The 14,150-nt window shown below is 37.5% G+C and overlaps 2 protein-coding genes across 6 annotated transcripts in view; both read right to left on the reverse strand.

Moving 5' to 3' along the window:
• Positions 1 to 757: 757 nt before the first annotated feature.
• Positions 758 to 6,600, reverse strand: TTC32 (tetratricopeptide repeat domain 32). Its single transcript, XM_058682603.1, has 3 exons — positions 5,654 to 6,600; positions 2,068 to 2,234; positions 758 to 1,116 (listed from the first exon to the last, which is right to left on the reverse strand). The coding sequence occupies exons 1-3, from the start codon at positions 5,803 to 5,805 to the stop codon at positions 977 to 979; spliced, it is 459 nt and encodes a 152-aa protein (XP_058538586.1). The 5' UTR covers positions 5,806 to 6,600; the 3' UTR covers positions 758 to 976.
• A 3,273-nt stretch (positions 6,601 to 9,873) lies between these two features.
• Positions 9,874 to 14,150, reverse strand: part of WDR35 (WD repeat domain 35) — a 61,288-nt gene continuing 57,011 nt past the window's right edge. For 4 of the 5 annotated variants that reach the window (XM_058682598.1, XM_058682599.1, XM_058682597.1 and 1 more), the window contains 3 exons: positions 13,374 to 13,530; positions 11,076 to 11,316; positions 9,874 to 10,774 (listed from right to left, as the gene is read on the reverse strand). In XM_058682598.1, the coding sequence (XP_058538581.1) occupies positions 10,624 to 10,774; positions 11,076 to 11,316; positions 13,374 to 13,530 (549 nt within the window). In that variant the 3' untranslated portion in view covers positions 9,874 to 10,623. Of the gene's footprint in view, positions 10,775 to 11,075; positions 11,317 to 13,373; positions 13,531 to 14,150 lie in introns of those variants that run through there. The other variant, XM_058682601.1, reaches the window with a different exon arrangement.

Here is a 14,150-nt window from a genome sequence, read left to right on the forward strand (position 1 = left end):
TAGTGAGTAGTCAATAAATGTTGATGACGATAACTCCTGTCATTATCCAGAGACAGAAGATTTACGTATTTAAATATCAACCTATCTTATCAATGATTTCTGGAGAAAATCTAGACTGGTTTCAAATCGTTCGCATGTAGAACATGTGTTTGTTTTTAAGATCCAATGTGGCATCTCTTTAGCTTAGCTGTATAAAAAGCTTTGCTCGCCAGGTGAATGCCACGGGGAGAAAATGGCAGGGAACTATTCTAGATTAGAAGAACTCAAAGAGATACAACAACAAAAGGCAACGTAACTTTATTCATTCCAGGTCCAGAAATAAAAAGCTACGTGAGACACGGTGGAAGCAATCAGGGAAATTCGAACATGGGCTGGGTATGGACGATATTATAGAATGATTAATTTTATGAGGTACTATAATGGTATTGCAGCTGCAGTGGAGGATATCTCGATTCTTAGAAGCTGCAGACTGAAACATTTAGGGGTAAAGTATTGGGATATCTGCAACTTCTTTTCAAATGGTCCAGCAAAATTTATATATTTAAATGCAGAGAGAAAGCAAATGTGGTCCGATGGTAACAACTAGCGAATCCAAGTGAAGAGTTTATAGATGTTCATTGTATTGTACTTCAACTTTTCTGTAGATGCCAAATTTTTTTAAATACAAAGTTGGGAATAGAAAACAACAAAAAATATAGTTTTACTGAAGAAAATGCCACACTCTTCTTTAAATATTTTACTGTAATAACACACTATACCTTGGTATTATTTATTTACACTTTATAAAAAGCAACTTATTCAACAGTTACTCAATCTGAAATTAACTACTTTAAATGCATCACTTAACTTTCAGTGCTAATAATGAATCTCTACCTTAAATATAAATCGAAATAGCTCAACACCTAACTTGACATTACAAGCAACGAGATGCCAGGTATAAGGATCATGAGTTAATATTTCAATTATGCTAAAACTTTCAATAATTTTTTTCATTAATTCTTCTTTGTTTTTCTTCTTTGTCTAGAATAGTCTGTTTTAAGCTCAAAGTAGCATCTTGGAATCCAGGATTTAAGTCTAATACCTTCTTGAAATCTTCCAAAGCATCATCAAAGTATCCTGTACCAGAACGCAAAAAATGAAAAAGAGTAATAAAACTGAGTATTTCTATACATTATTCATAGCAGAGTTCAGATAACACACACTTTGGCTTTTATATCTACGAGCTTTCAACCACTCCTAGTAAAGGATTGTTTTTCTCTTAGTAATGACATACACATGTGTATATCAAAGTAATTTTGCATGTGCTTATGCCATCATTAAAATTAAAATTTTAAATTCAATTTAAATTAACACTTAAAATTAGCTCTGGGTTTATTTATTTATAGCATAAATCATCATAAAATCTCAACAAAATCCTAACACCGATTTTACACAATGACAGTAAAATTAAAAACAGGAAATTCGTATTCTTTTTAACACTTTAAAAGAGAAACAGTACCTACAGTCCCATTAATGCAAGGATCTAAAACCCTTTCACTTTATATTGTCTCAGGTGCCTTTAAAGACTTTAACTCAGAGGCTCAGTCGATTGAGTGTCACCTCAGGTCATGATCTCGAAGTTCACCAGTTTGAGCCCCACATCGGGCTCTGCTGTCCGTGGTGCACAGCCTGCTTTGGATCCTCTGTCCCCTCCTCTCTGCCCCTGCGCCACTTGCACTCTCTCTCTCTCTCAAAAATAAATAAACATTAAAAAAAAAATAGATTTTAACTCAGACAAGTTTCCCAGGTGGCCGTCAGCACTGCCCTCAAGTAGCAGTTGGGAAGGCACAGGCGCCCAGTGACAGGCTCACCCTCACCCGGCGCTAGGTCCAATCCCCACCACAGGGCTCCACTGCGGTCTGTAAAGCCCACCAAAAGCCCAGAATAAATGCTTTCTTTGTTCCAGGCTCTAAGCCTCAATTTTAACATAAATTGGAGACTTGGTGATTACTACATTAGTTTCACAGCATCTGAGAGCTCTGAATTCACAGAATATAGTCAAAGACAAAAGGGGGAAAAAATTCTTACCCAGCCTATACAGTATCAACCCTCTGTTGTAATACGGAACTTCGAACGTGGGCTGGACTCGTATGGCAGATGTGTAGTCATCCATGGCTTCATAAAAATCAACCCTCAAGTACTTGATTTGCCCCCTGTTGTTATAAGCAGTAGCCAAATCCTCGGGGCTGCATTTGCTTTAAACAAAAAGTTCACATTAAAAACGTGTGTTAGCAAATGCCTCCCGCTTCCACTTTCACTCTCTTTTGGGTATTGTCAAACTTCATCGCCTATAACATGCAGTATCTACACTGGAACACCACGCTGAAGAAAGGAAATGCGAAGAAATAAAGCAGTGGAATCAGTTTTTGTTTAATCCCGTTATCTACGTTGTAGGGAGGTAGCGCTACCTGGTCAGTCTGAAAAAACACGTTAATTTCATAGTATGTTCAGAGACCCTGTTCACTGACTACTTGTTTTGCAGAATGTAATATTAAAATTGTTGTTCATTTTCTCAGCACATACCAGCAGGGCAAAGACGACATGCTGAGCAAGGAGGAAAAGCCAGCCTAAAGTTCCAGTCTGCAACAGACATACGGCAGATTGAATCATCAGTGTTACTCTCAAATTTTTAAGTGATCCCCCCAAAAATGAGATTTCTAATCATTTTTCACCAATAAGAAATACAAGTTGACCCTGACTGGAAATTCAGTATGCTGTCCCCCAGGGAGGGCTTCTCAGGACAAAACTGCCTTCCCTCCCATCTTAGGTGGGATCGCCCCCAAGGCCACACGGGCCTTCTGCTAGGAGGGCATCAGCCCCCAGGGCTCTGGGGGTCCTGTGTGCAGAATCGGCTCTGCTTCTGAAGCCTCCAGAGGCTGCCCAAGGGGCTCTGAGTGAGCAGACTTTCTTTAAGGGCTTAGCCGAGGCAGCCAGACCAGCCACCAACTCAGCGGGTCACCCCACCCCTGCCAGAGGAGTCACTTGCACAGAGAACATTAATGGACACTGCTCCGTGTCCGAGACAATTCTGTTTTCCTTTCTTTTTTTCCAAGGGAATTCTCAAATTTGAGCCAAATAGAAAAGGCACAGGCTACACTCAGCTCTCATTTCTTTGTGATGCCCCACGGTGCAAAGTACAGTCCTCAGAAAACACTGTGACTGCAGTCAGTGATATTAAAAGTGACATTCTCTTAATATCGAGATCCTTGAGATCTGACAAGCACTGCAACCACGGCTTCCACCAGAGGTCCTCACGGGGGTCTCCTTCAAAGTCTAAGTTCACTAACTATGGACAGAAACACTGCAACATGAGAAAACTTCTGTTTCCTTGAACTATGACAGAGACTGAGTGCGAGAATACTCTGGATGCCACCAGCACCATCGCTGAAACCTGGGGAACAGGAGGGCACGCTCCCTCCAACTATCTCTGTTACGATACTCAGTGAACTGCCGTCCAGTAAAGGGTTTCTTTTTAAAAATGCAGCCTCAGGACTCCAGGAAGGTTTTAGTCATTCCATTTTTAAGCTTTAAAACTTTGTTACAAATTTCTTATATTGAGAGGTCCGTAAAATGTTTGGTTCAGAATTAGATCTCATTACAACAAATTCTAAAAATGTACTTTTCATGTGGAAATCGCTTCATATTTTAAACACACGGGCTAACAGTTGAAGCCGAAATTTATTTTCATAATATTGAGATTTTAGTAATGATAGTATTTATCATACTAGAATTTAATTACCTAACACAAATGTGGATTTTTTGCATTTGCACACTTTAGCAAAAAATAAAAAAATAATAATAATACATTTGGAAGTTAGGTTTATGGCTAACACTGCACTTTGGGATATGAAAACAAAATGTTGTAAACCATTCAGTGATAGGAATGCAAAAATTGCAAATACTTTTTCAAAATGGTTCAGTGACCTATTATTTTAAAAAATAAATTGAAGCTAAAAGATATATTTGATGGAAAAAATCTGAAATGACAGAATTCATTGTAAATTCATGAGATCCTAGAAGATTTTCAGAACTGTAAGGAAGTAAGGTTCATTCAGGCACGCTGACCACCTTCTACCAAATGTTGGCAGATGTTCTGTCCTGCCTTCGTTAAGACGCAGATACTACATTTGCTACAAACATAGTCAGTGCTTTCAGGCTGGATGTGCAAAGGAGACTAGATGGCCCAATATTTATGTTGCTGATGAATACTTTTTGAAACCTACTAGGTAAGTCTATTCTTCGAGCTTGAAACAATGATAGAAAACTACATTTTCTATGTTTACTAATTTTTTTTTTTTTTTTCTCCTTGGCTGGCGGGGCCGGGGGAGCTCAGGGAATGGTGCTACTGTCTTCCTGCCTGTTCAGAAATTTCTATTAACTATTACCTTGGTGTGTTAACAAGAAAGCAAATTTATTTTTTCTGGTTTCATTCCATATGAGTTTAACAACCTGGAGAAGAATCATAAGGCTCATTCAAAAAACAAACTGGCATCCTGTCAAGAAAAACCAAATCCCTGAAGGGAGAGAAGAGTGATGGTGCAGAAGACACAAAACTGGCAAAAAGCTGTTCATTCCACCCGTCTCTGTTCTTTCTTTTCTCATCCTCGTCCACCCCACTCCATCAATAAGAACACAGACAAAATTTGGAATAACAACAAAAGCTACACATCCAGGTATAAACCCAAAGTACTTCAGGCAAGCAGGTATTAGCAGGTGAGGATGCTAACATCACAAAAAGAAAAACATTATATGCTTTCTGACAGAAGTCCACACCACCACCTGTGACATAGTCTTGCCATAATACAGGATCTGAATTGGATCGAGCCTCGGGATTTAAATGCCAACTCACAAACAGTGCGGGAGACATCAGGGAGATGAATTCAGTAAACACTCAAAACACACAATGGCTTCCTCGACAGACTTTGAGGGAAAAAAAGAAGGGGAGCCTTATAGATTGAGACCTGGTGCATCCTGACTTGAACCAAATGCTATAAAAAACAAACCAAGAAATCAAACAAACAAACAAACAACAACAGACGTTATTAATCAGGACACAACACTAATTGTGTATTTCACATTAAGGAATTTTGTGACAATAATGATATTATGGTTGTTTAAGAATCCTTAATATTTAGAAATGCATTTTGAAATATCGATGGATGAATGATGTGTGGATGAAATAATATTTAGGCCGAGTGATCTCCAACCCCCCCCCCCCCCCACGCAACACACACACACACGTGAAAAAGGAAACACCCTCGCTGGGATGTGGCGGTTGGAGTCGCAGTCCCACGTACTCGCGTGGCACTACCCAGTCGTGTCCAATCGCCATCACAAGGTCTCCGATATCCGCCTGTTAAAATGACAGGCGGAAAAGCGTAGCTGCCGCTCTGGGTCAGAGTGAGTAACACAGAACTCCCAGGGGCGGGGGGAGAAGGCAGCGGGTGCCCCGGGTGTCCCAGAAGAACGCGCCCCTTGCTGCCCTTCTGAAAAGGCAAGCATCCGCCCCCAGCATCCTCGGTACCCCAAACTCAGGCGGCTGAGCGCCGGGCTTTGACGACCCCTGCTTCGCACCTCCCCGAGGTGCAGCTACCCCACCTCTCGCGATAGTTACCTCCCGGGCGCAGCTCCCTCGGAGCCTGCACAGGCGCACTGGCGAATGTAAGCGGAGTATAGCGTCTCGGCTTCCGCGTATTCGCCCTTGTTGAAGTGAGCTTGGGCGAGTGCCAGCGATGCTTGGCTTGGTTGCCCTTGCTGCCCATCCATAGCGGTCTGAGGCCTAGCTTTTCGTGTAGAAAAGGAGTTGACTTCTGAACGATTAGAGGCAACACCACGGGGCCACTTCCGCACTCCCGGAATTTGACAGCAAAACCTCGGTGCTCGCAAAGGGGGAAGTTTGTGCCTTTCGAGGACCCATCATCTCGCGAGATCGATGACCCGGTGCTGGCGGGGAGCTCAGTCGTACCGGTAAAGTTTGGACCGACTACGGTGAAGTGCGGTTCTGCTGTTACTGCTGGTCCTGCCTGCCTTTTTTTCTAGAAAGCAGTAGACAGATGGTTCCAAACTGGTTTCCAAATCCGTGGACTTATGTTGCGAGGAGCTTGTCCTTTGTTACAGCGAGTTATGGGGGGAGAGAGCCTCACTGTGCCGGAAGCAGAAGAAACCTTGGTTTGCTTTACGAATGGCTAACTGGCCAGCAGATTTATTGTAGCACGCCTTTGGGGTTCCAGCGACCACTCTTAGCCAAACACCCGGTAGAGGATGATCTGAATAGGCTGCGGCCATTCGGAGACACTGTCGAGAAGGTGTCCGAATTCAAAGTACCATTTATTAGCTCCAAGATCCTAGATTGCAAACTTCTCATATCTGTGGAATAGTGTAAGAATTCATTAAGTAATATGTTGTGCTAAAAATTTGGTCTGTTATGTTAGTTTACATTCTTTGGCTGTTAATGCCAAAGGGAAACCCAGATTTTAATTGATTAAGTACAGTAGATGTTTAGTTCAAGTAAGAATTATGTAAAGTGAACACTCCAGAGAGGAGACTAAGAAAACAGTTCCATTTATAATGGCATCAAAAATGGATAAAATATTTAGGAATTAACCAAGAAGTTAAAGACTTGTCCAATGTAAACTATAAAACACTGCTGAAAGAAATTTCACATAAATAAATGGAAGGACATCCCATGTTCAAGTTAAAAGGACCTACAGATACAATGGAATTCATTTCAAAATGCCGATGATACTTTTGTAGAAATAGAAAAAATCCATCCTAAGATTAATAACGGGATTTCAAGGGATCCCAAATAGCCAAAAACAATCTTGAAAATAACAAAGTCGGAGTACTCACTTCCTGTTTTCAAAACTCAACTACAAAGTTATAGTAATCAAAACACTGTGGTATTAGCATAAAGACAGCCTTTTCAATAAATGTTGCTGAAAAAACTGGATATCCACATGCAAAAGAATGAAGTTGGACTGAAACACCATATAAAAAAATTAACTCCAAATGGATTAAAAACCTAAACGTAAGAGCTAAAATATAAAATGTTTAGAAGAAAATATAAAGCAAAAGCTTTGTGACATTGGATTTGGCAACTTCTTGGATGTGACCCCAAAGACAAAACATAAATTGGACTTCATGAAAATTTAAAACTTTTGTGCATTAAAAGACTATACAGAATAAAAAGACAACCCAGAGAATGGGAGAAAATATCTGCAAATCATGTTCTGTGAGAGATGCTGGGCTGATGTGTCCATCTACTGAAGGACACACAAGATTCTGAGTTGGTGTCTCTGTCACACTTGAGAAGCTCTGGTCTACATGACACTGGAGGGCCTGCCCTGTAATTTCATTGCTGGCACTAGGCTCAGTTGCTGTCAAGTCCGTCTTCCACAGAGTCCACCTGCATGCGGTGCTTTGCCTGTGGGGTGGCATCAACGAGCCTCCTCACCCAAAAATACAACTGCAACACGATAATCTGCTGAATGTGTTATGTTCCCCTGCAACTTCATACTGTCAACTGTTGAAAAAAGTATGGCCACACCAACAACCCAAGCCCTGAGAAGAAAAGTCAAATAAGGTCCCTCAATGGGCTCCTCCTTCCCCTACAGGGCAGCCTCTTGCCTGACCCTATGATCCTGGGGCCTCAGTAAAGCTTCACTTTCATTGACTGGAGCAGTTAAAAATATATATACATACACACAAATACATATGTATACATGCATACACACATACACATACATATTTCCCCCCCAAAATATATAGAGAACTTAGGAAACTCAACTCTTCCCAAATGAGTGTACTATTTTGCATTTGCACCAGCAATATATAGGGGTTTCAGTTGTTCCATATCCTGACCAATACTTGGCAGTTTTAATTTTGGCTATTATGGTATCTGTGAGTGGTATCTCATTTTTTCTCTAAATTTTACTTACTAGAAATATAAGCTATGCCAAATAATTAGTAGTTAAATAAAATATTAACTCCAAGCCTCTTAATGTCTACTTTTTCTCTTAATTTTAGAGAAATTTCTTAAGAACAAGTAGTTCTTATGAAGAGAACTTACAATAGTGATTTCTTCAGTTTCACCCGTTTTTTCTTCTAAATTCAACTAAAATATAAATTAATGTCTCTAATTTTAAAAAGGTTATTAAGACCATTTTCATTTCCCATCTCTCATAAATACCCTTTATGTATTTTTGTAGTTTTCTACCAGGGATATATGTTACTTTTCTAAAAATATGTTTATTTAAAAAAAAAAGCATTATTTTTAAAAATGAATTAATCCTAAGAATAGACAGTAGGGGGCAACATAATGTCATTTTCATTTTAGAAACTCAGTAGCACTATCTTAGAGCTATAAATTATCAAATAAGTACTTCTGATTTTCTCTTAAAAATCTGGTAAAAATTTCCCCCATTTCTAAATGAGAACTCTATATGACCTCTAGAGTAATTCACTGCAACCTCCAATCATCGGACATTCGCCTAGTACCTGTCAAAGTTGTTTTTTCTGTTTGGTAGTAAAAATGATATTCTACATCTATTGTACCTCCTGTCCCTTTCTCCTCTTATCCACTCTGGAGCCCAACACCCTCCTAAACAACCCCCACTGAAAAATTTAAATCAAAACAAAACAAATACCACGTTACCCTTAAGTTATACATAGAGGAAACTAGGAATAAATACAAGTCAATATTTAGTCTTTCCTTTTTTTTTTTTTTTAATGCCATGTAAAACCTAAAATCTCAGCTCTTGGAATACAAAAGATCATTTCAAAGTGTATTTAGCAAAACAAAAACAAAAACAAAAAACAACGTGTGTAATAAAATTAGCATTTGTGGCATGATAGCAGGTCAACAATCTTTGTTGCTTGTTAAGCACATTGCTTATCACCATAAATTTTATCAGTTGGTCCCATCATCTCAATACTTTGGCCTACCAAAGTATTTTCAAACTTTGAAATGTAATACAATTATACTTTGAAACCTCACATAATTCAGGCCAAGTTTTATGATAAAGAACAACTCAGCATTAATTAAGTGGAGTCAGCACATGCTTATTACAGGTAGAGAAACATAACTGCTTCATTATACTGTTTTCATTATATGCTTCATTCTGTCCAACTTCTCTCCAAGTACTTGTTACATATAGACAATTTTGCTTCTCTTTGCTCCTTTCATCAGGGGAGAGTTTTTTGGTGTTATTCTGAAATTTCCTTCATGCTGAATAAACCAAATTAAGTCAATTCATACTGTGGGTCTTTAGTCTCTAGTACTATTTTATGCAAAACAAAGGTCCTTAAGACATTATGGAAGATCACTAAAACTTTCTGAGATATAAATCCCAAACAGGCATAAGATTTTACAATAGTAGAAAAGATATGTCTCTCTCTCTCTATATATGTATGTTTACACATGTAGACATATGTGATAACTAGGTCTACAAGGTATAATGGTTGTTTTCAGACATTGTGGTAACTAACCTAAGTATTATAGCTGCAATAGTAGCGTGGCATATTTCTCTTTATTTATTGCCTCTACTAAACATCAGCCAAACTTGAGCAGATAACTGTGATGAAACAGTGCTAGAGTCTGGCCTGCAGCCACAAAATGAAAGAACATAAATTCATGAGAAAGAAGTGGAGAACACTTCTAGCTATATAAAACAGGTAAGCAATTACCCATTGTAATGCTTGCAATTTTTTCTTTTTAAATTAATGATAAAACAGACACATTATTAAGAAAGGATCATTCCCCACAGCCCCAGAGCTGTTTAAATGAAGGGCCCTGCTTGGAGACAATGTTTCAAATAAAACTATAACTATAAAATGGATGTTTTTGTATAAATTTATATCATTATAAATACAGCCAATTTTTCTCCACAATATAAAGAGTAATGCCAAATGCCATCTTTCAGATGAGGCTAAAAGGGTAGACAAAAAAGGAAAAGCTATATAAAAAATAAGGCTATTAGAAACAATTCAAATTATAAAAAATATCTTTAAGTGTCTTCTCATTTCTGAAAATAAAATACAGAAGACATTCAATACTTATTTAATTAAATACAGCTAGCAATAGAGCTAATTTTAGTATCACAATTGTTTAACATTCTTCTAATACAAGTTATGTCAACTCCCTAAATTCAACTTTGCCCCACTCCCATGCTTCCCCCACCTGCCCCCTGCCAAGGTTTCTTAATGAATTAGTAACCTTGAAACTGTGAGAAAAATTTCTTATTTGGAATTTTTTCATAGTATTATGTAACCATAATTTATAGACAGAGAGATAGATATAGGCAGGTAGGAAATAAGGCTGATTTCCATACATTTTATATGAAAATCAGCATCATTATTTCATAGTTGTCTTTTTACACAAAATTGTATGTATACATAATACATATATGTATATATAATATAGATGTTATATACACATAATTTGTAACTTTGTGTAAATATACAACTATGAAATAATGGTGCTGATTTTTACATAAAATGTATGAAAGTCAACTTTATTGTATATCCAGTTACAGCTATGTATACATGCTACATGTATGTTACAGTTAGATACAATCTGTCATTTCTTCATCCCACTGAACTATGGCATAAGGGACAGAAGTTGTAGTTACTGATTTCCTGAGCCAGAACACAGTGCTTGCACACACTGCACACCCAGAACTGATATTCTGTGATTGGGCTTCCCGTGGCAACACATGTTGGCAATTTCCCTTCCCCTCTGTAAAAACAAGAGGAAAAACAATGAATTATACTTTAAAACTTCTAATTACTTAAACTACTTATCACAATTAAAAAATTAAGGAATGAAAAACATCTCAAGGCAACTTTCGATTAAAAACTTTTCTTACAATAAGAAAATAAAGCATTAATATACTCACAAGACTAAATAAAATAGGTTGTAATATTAAGGTAAATTACTTCAAAATTTAGTGCTTAAATTATTATATCACACTACTACACTTACAGAAATCTCAGCTTCTAATAGGGTGTATAACATATACTAATGACAATTAGCCTACCCTTCAAGAAGGCTGTCCAATTCAGATTTTCTATTATCTTTTGGAGTATGTTTGGTGAAGATTTCCAAAGCGAGATCTTCATATTGCTGTTTCTGCTCTGAACTGAGGGTCTCTAAAGATTCAAGTTTAATAAAAGCTTTTGAACAAGTACCAAAAGCTCTACCGGCACACGCACAGAGTGCTAGCAGAGAGTAGATCTCGACGGCAGGGATGATGTCTTCATAGTCTCTCAGGTGAAGAGCTAGAGAAAAGAGGACAACTTAGATTTTGAAAAGAAATCATTAGTATGATCGTGCATGGAAAAGAGTCTATGTTAAGCTGCTTTAGTTTAACCTACATGAACTCTTACAAACTTAAAATAACGGTGGGAGATAGAAGCACTGGTAGAAGGAAGCAGGTTACATGAGTTCCCAGTTCTGTAACGCTAGCTAACAGCTCAGGTCCTACAAAACAACCACCATCGAATGATGTGCACGCTCTTCCATTCAGAAACACACACAAAGTTGGGGCGCCTGGGTGGCGCAGTCGGTTAAGCGTCCGACTTCAGCCAGGTCACGATCTTGCGGTCTGTGAGTTCGAGCCCCGCGTCGGGCTCTGGACTGATGGCTCGGAGCCTGGAGCCTGTTTCTGATTCTGTGTCTCCCTCTCTCTCTGCCCCTCCCCCGTTCATGCTCTGTCTCTCTCTGTCCCAAAAATAAATAAAAAACGTTGAAAAAAAATTAAAAAAAAAAAAAGACAAAGACAAAATAAAAATAAAAACTGGTATCAAAACCCACATCTTTTGTTTCATGTTAATATATTAAAAATTTCTGTGGCATTCCAGAAAAAAGTAAATTAATATTATACTGTTAGTCATAATACTCAAAATAACATCAGGTTTCTTTTTGATAAAAAAGCAAAGCAGTACGAAATCGTGTTTTTTCTTTGCATCTCTTTGAAGAGATTTTTTTGTCTTACTGAATGAAACAGAACTTTGAGAAAAGAGAAGTGACAATGTGCCTCTTAAGTTGTCAGTTCAGACATTTAGTTTGATAGCTGCCATATCTTATTTTTACTTTTTCTATACTAGAGATATAATCTTTCTTTATTTTTTAATTTTTTTTTTAACGTTTATTTTATTTTTGAGACAGAGAGAGACAGAGCATGAACGGGGGAGGGGCAGAGAGAGAGGGAGACACAGAATCGGAAACAGGCTCTGGGCTCTGAGCCATCAGCCCAGAGCCCGACGCGGGGCTCAAACTCACAGACTGTGAGATCGTGACCTGAGCTGAAGTCGGACGCTTAACCGACTGAGCCACCCAGGCGCCCCTATAATCTTTCTTTAAAATGTACTGTAGAATTAATAGATTGTATATTGGATTTCTTCACCCAGTAGATGAAAATTCTCAAGTTAAAATTCTAATTTATCTTTCAAGTTTAGAAACTGTGTATAAGTTATATGAAATAGAACTATCTTAAACCTAACTGCATAATTTATACCACATATTAATCAATTAAAATTAAATAAAGGTCAGTTGTAAACATGTAAAAATAAAAATAATTCTTATGTATAATAACCAATTAGAAAAAAAACTGTTACAGTCCCCTTGCTAATACAAGGGATAACATGGATCTATGTTTACCAACATGGAAACATGACTGCAATATACAACGGAGGGCATAAAGCAAGCAAGCCCCTGAACAACATATATTGTATGATACCACCTTAAGGAAAACTGTCCACAATTTTATAGGCATGGAGAAATGTCTAAAATGAAGTTCGCCCAAATGTTAGTAATCATTACTTCTGAGTTATAAGATTATTTTACAAGTTATTAGATTATTTTACTTTTTTGTTTTGACTGTAATCATTACAGAAGTGACATTTTATTTTTTACAGTGTCATTTTAACAAAAAAACAAGTTAAATACTATAGAAATCTATTAATATGGAAATATTTTACAACATATTATGTTTTTTAAAAAGGACATATATTATACTCCTGATATTATAAAAAACACAAACTTTTATACATATTCAAAACTTTAACTTTTAATGAAAAGAATAGTGAATGCTATAGACATTCTTTTTGCTTATCTCAAACCTCTGACTTTAATGTGAACCGTATGTACTTAAAAAAATCAAAAGAACTTCAAAACAAAGGAGAATGTGCAAAATAGACTATAGACAGCAAATCTCAAACATGAAAATAAACCCATGGATAAAAGTGTTACTGAAATTAATATATGGGCAATCTGAAGGAGCTGGCTCTTCACATTCAATTTAAACACACTTGTACCCGTTGGGTCAAAGGCCCACCTGTCTTCAATGCAGTGTCAACATATCCCTCATAGAGCTGCCTCTGGGCAAGTGTGAAGAAGTGGTAAGCCTCAGCCCCTCTCCAAGCATTATCTGTGAAACGACTAGTTGTAGACAGAACTTCCTCTTCCAGCAAACCAGCCAAAGCAGATGTGGCCTATGAGTCAAGCAGAGCCACGTTTTCTGTCAGTGCAACCATGAGTCACCCTAACGAAGACAACTTCTGAGACGGTTTATACATTAAACTAAGGAAAGGAGATTTGATCATTACAAAACTGTCATTACGGACTTCATTTCTCCATTAGAATTCGTATTTTGTTAAGCTGCTGTAATCAAAAATTTCTTTCCGCTTTATTAAACTATAATTGACCAATAAAACTGTAAATTATTTCAAGTGCACCTTGATGTGATCTGACAAACATACACGCTGTGAAACAATTCTCCCCATGGTGTGGTCAAATTTTTTAATAGAACTCATTATAAACTTTAAGTTAGTAAGAGATTCATTTACACATAAAGTAATATACATATTCTAGCAAGGTTTTTAAAACTCACTGGTTAGAAAGGGTTTACCAAGTAAAAAAAATTAAAGCAAAGTCTACAAATTAGTCTTGCAGGAAAAGTTTCCAATATTCTTCAGCAGAAATTTCTAAATTTGAGTACTAATTCCAAGTCAGTGACTCCTTTTCCTCATATCATTTAAGAAAATAAATGCAGACAAGCAAATTAAATGGCCTGTCCCTAAAGAGAAGTTTGATAGTCTTTTTTCCTTAAACA

This window comes from Neofelis nebulosa, chromosome 9 (genome assembly GCF_028018385.1).
Source record: "Neofelis nebulosa isolate mNeoNeb1 chromosome 9, mNeoNeb1.pri, whole genome shotgun sequence".
NCBI lineage: Eukaryota > Metazoa > Chordata > Mammalia > Carnivora > Felidae > Neofelis > Neofelis nebulosa.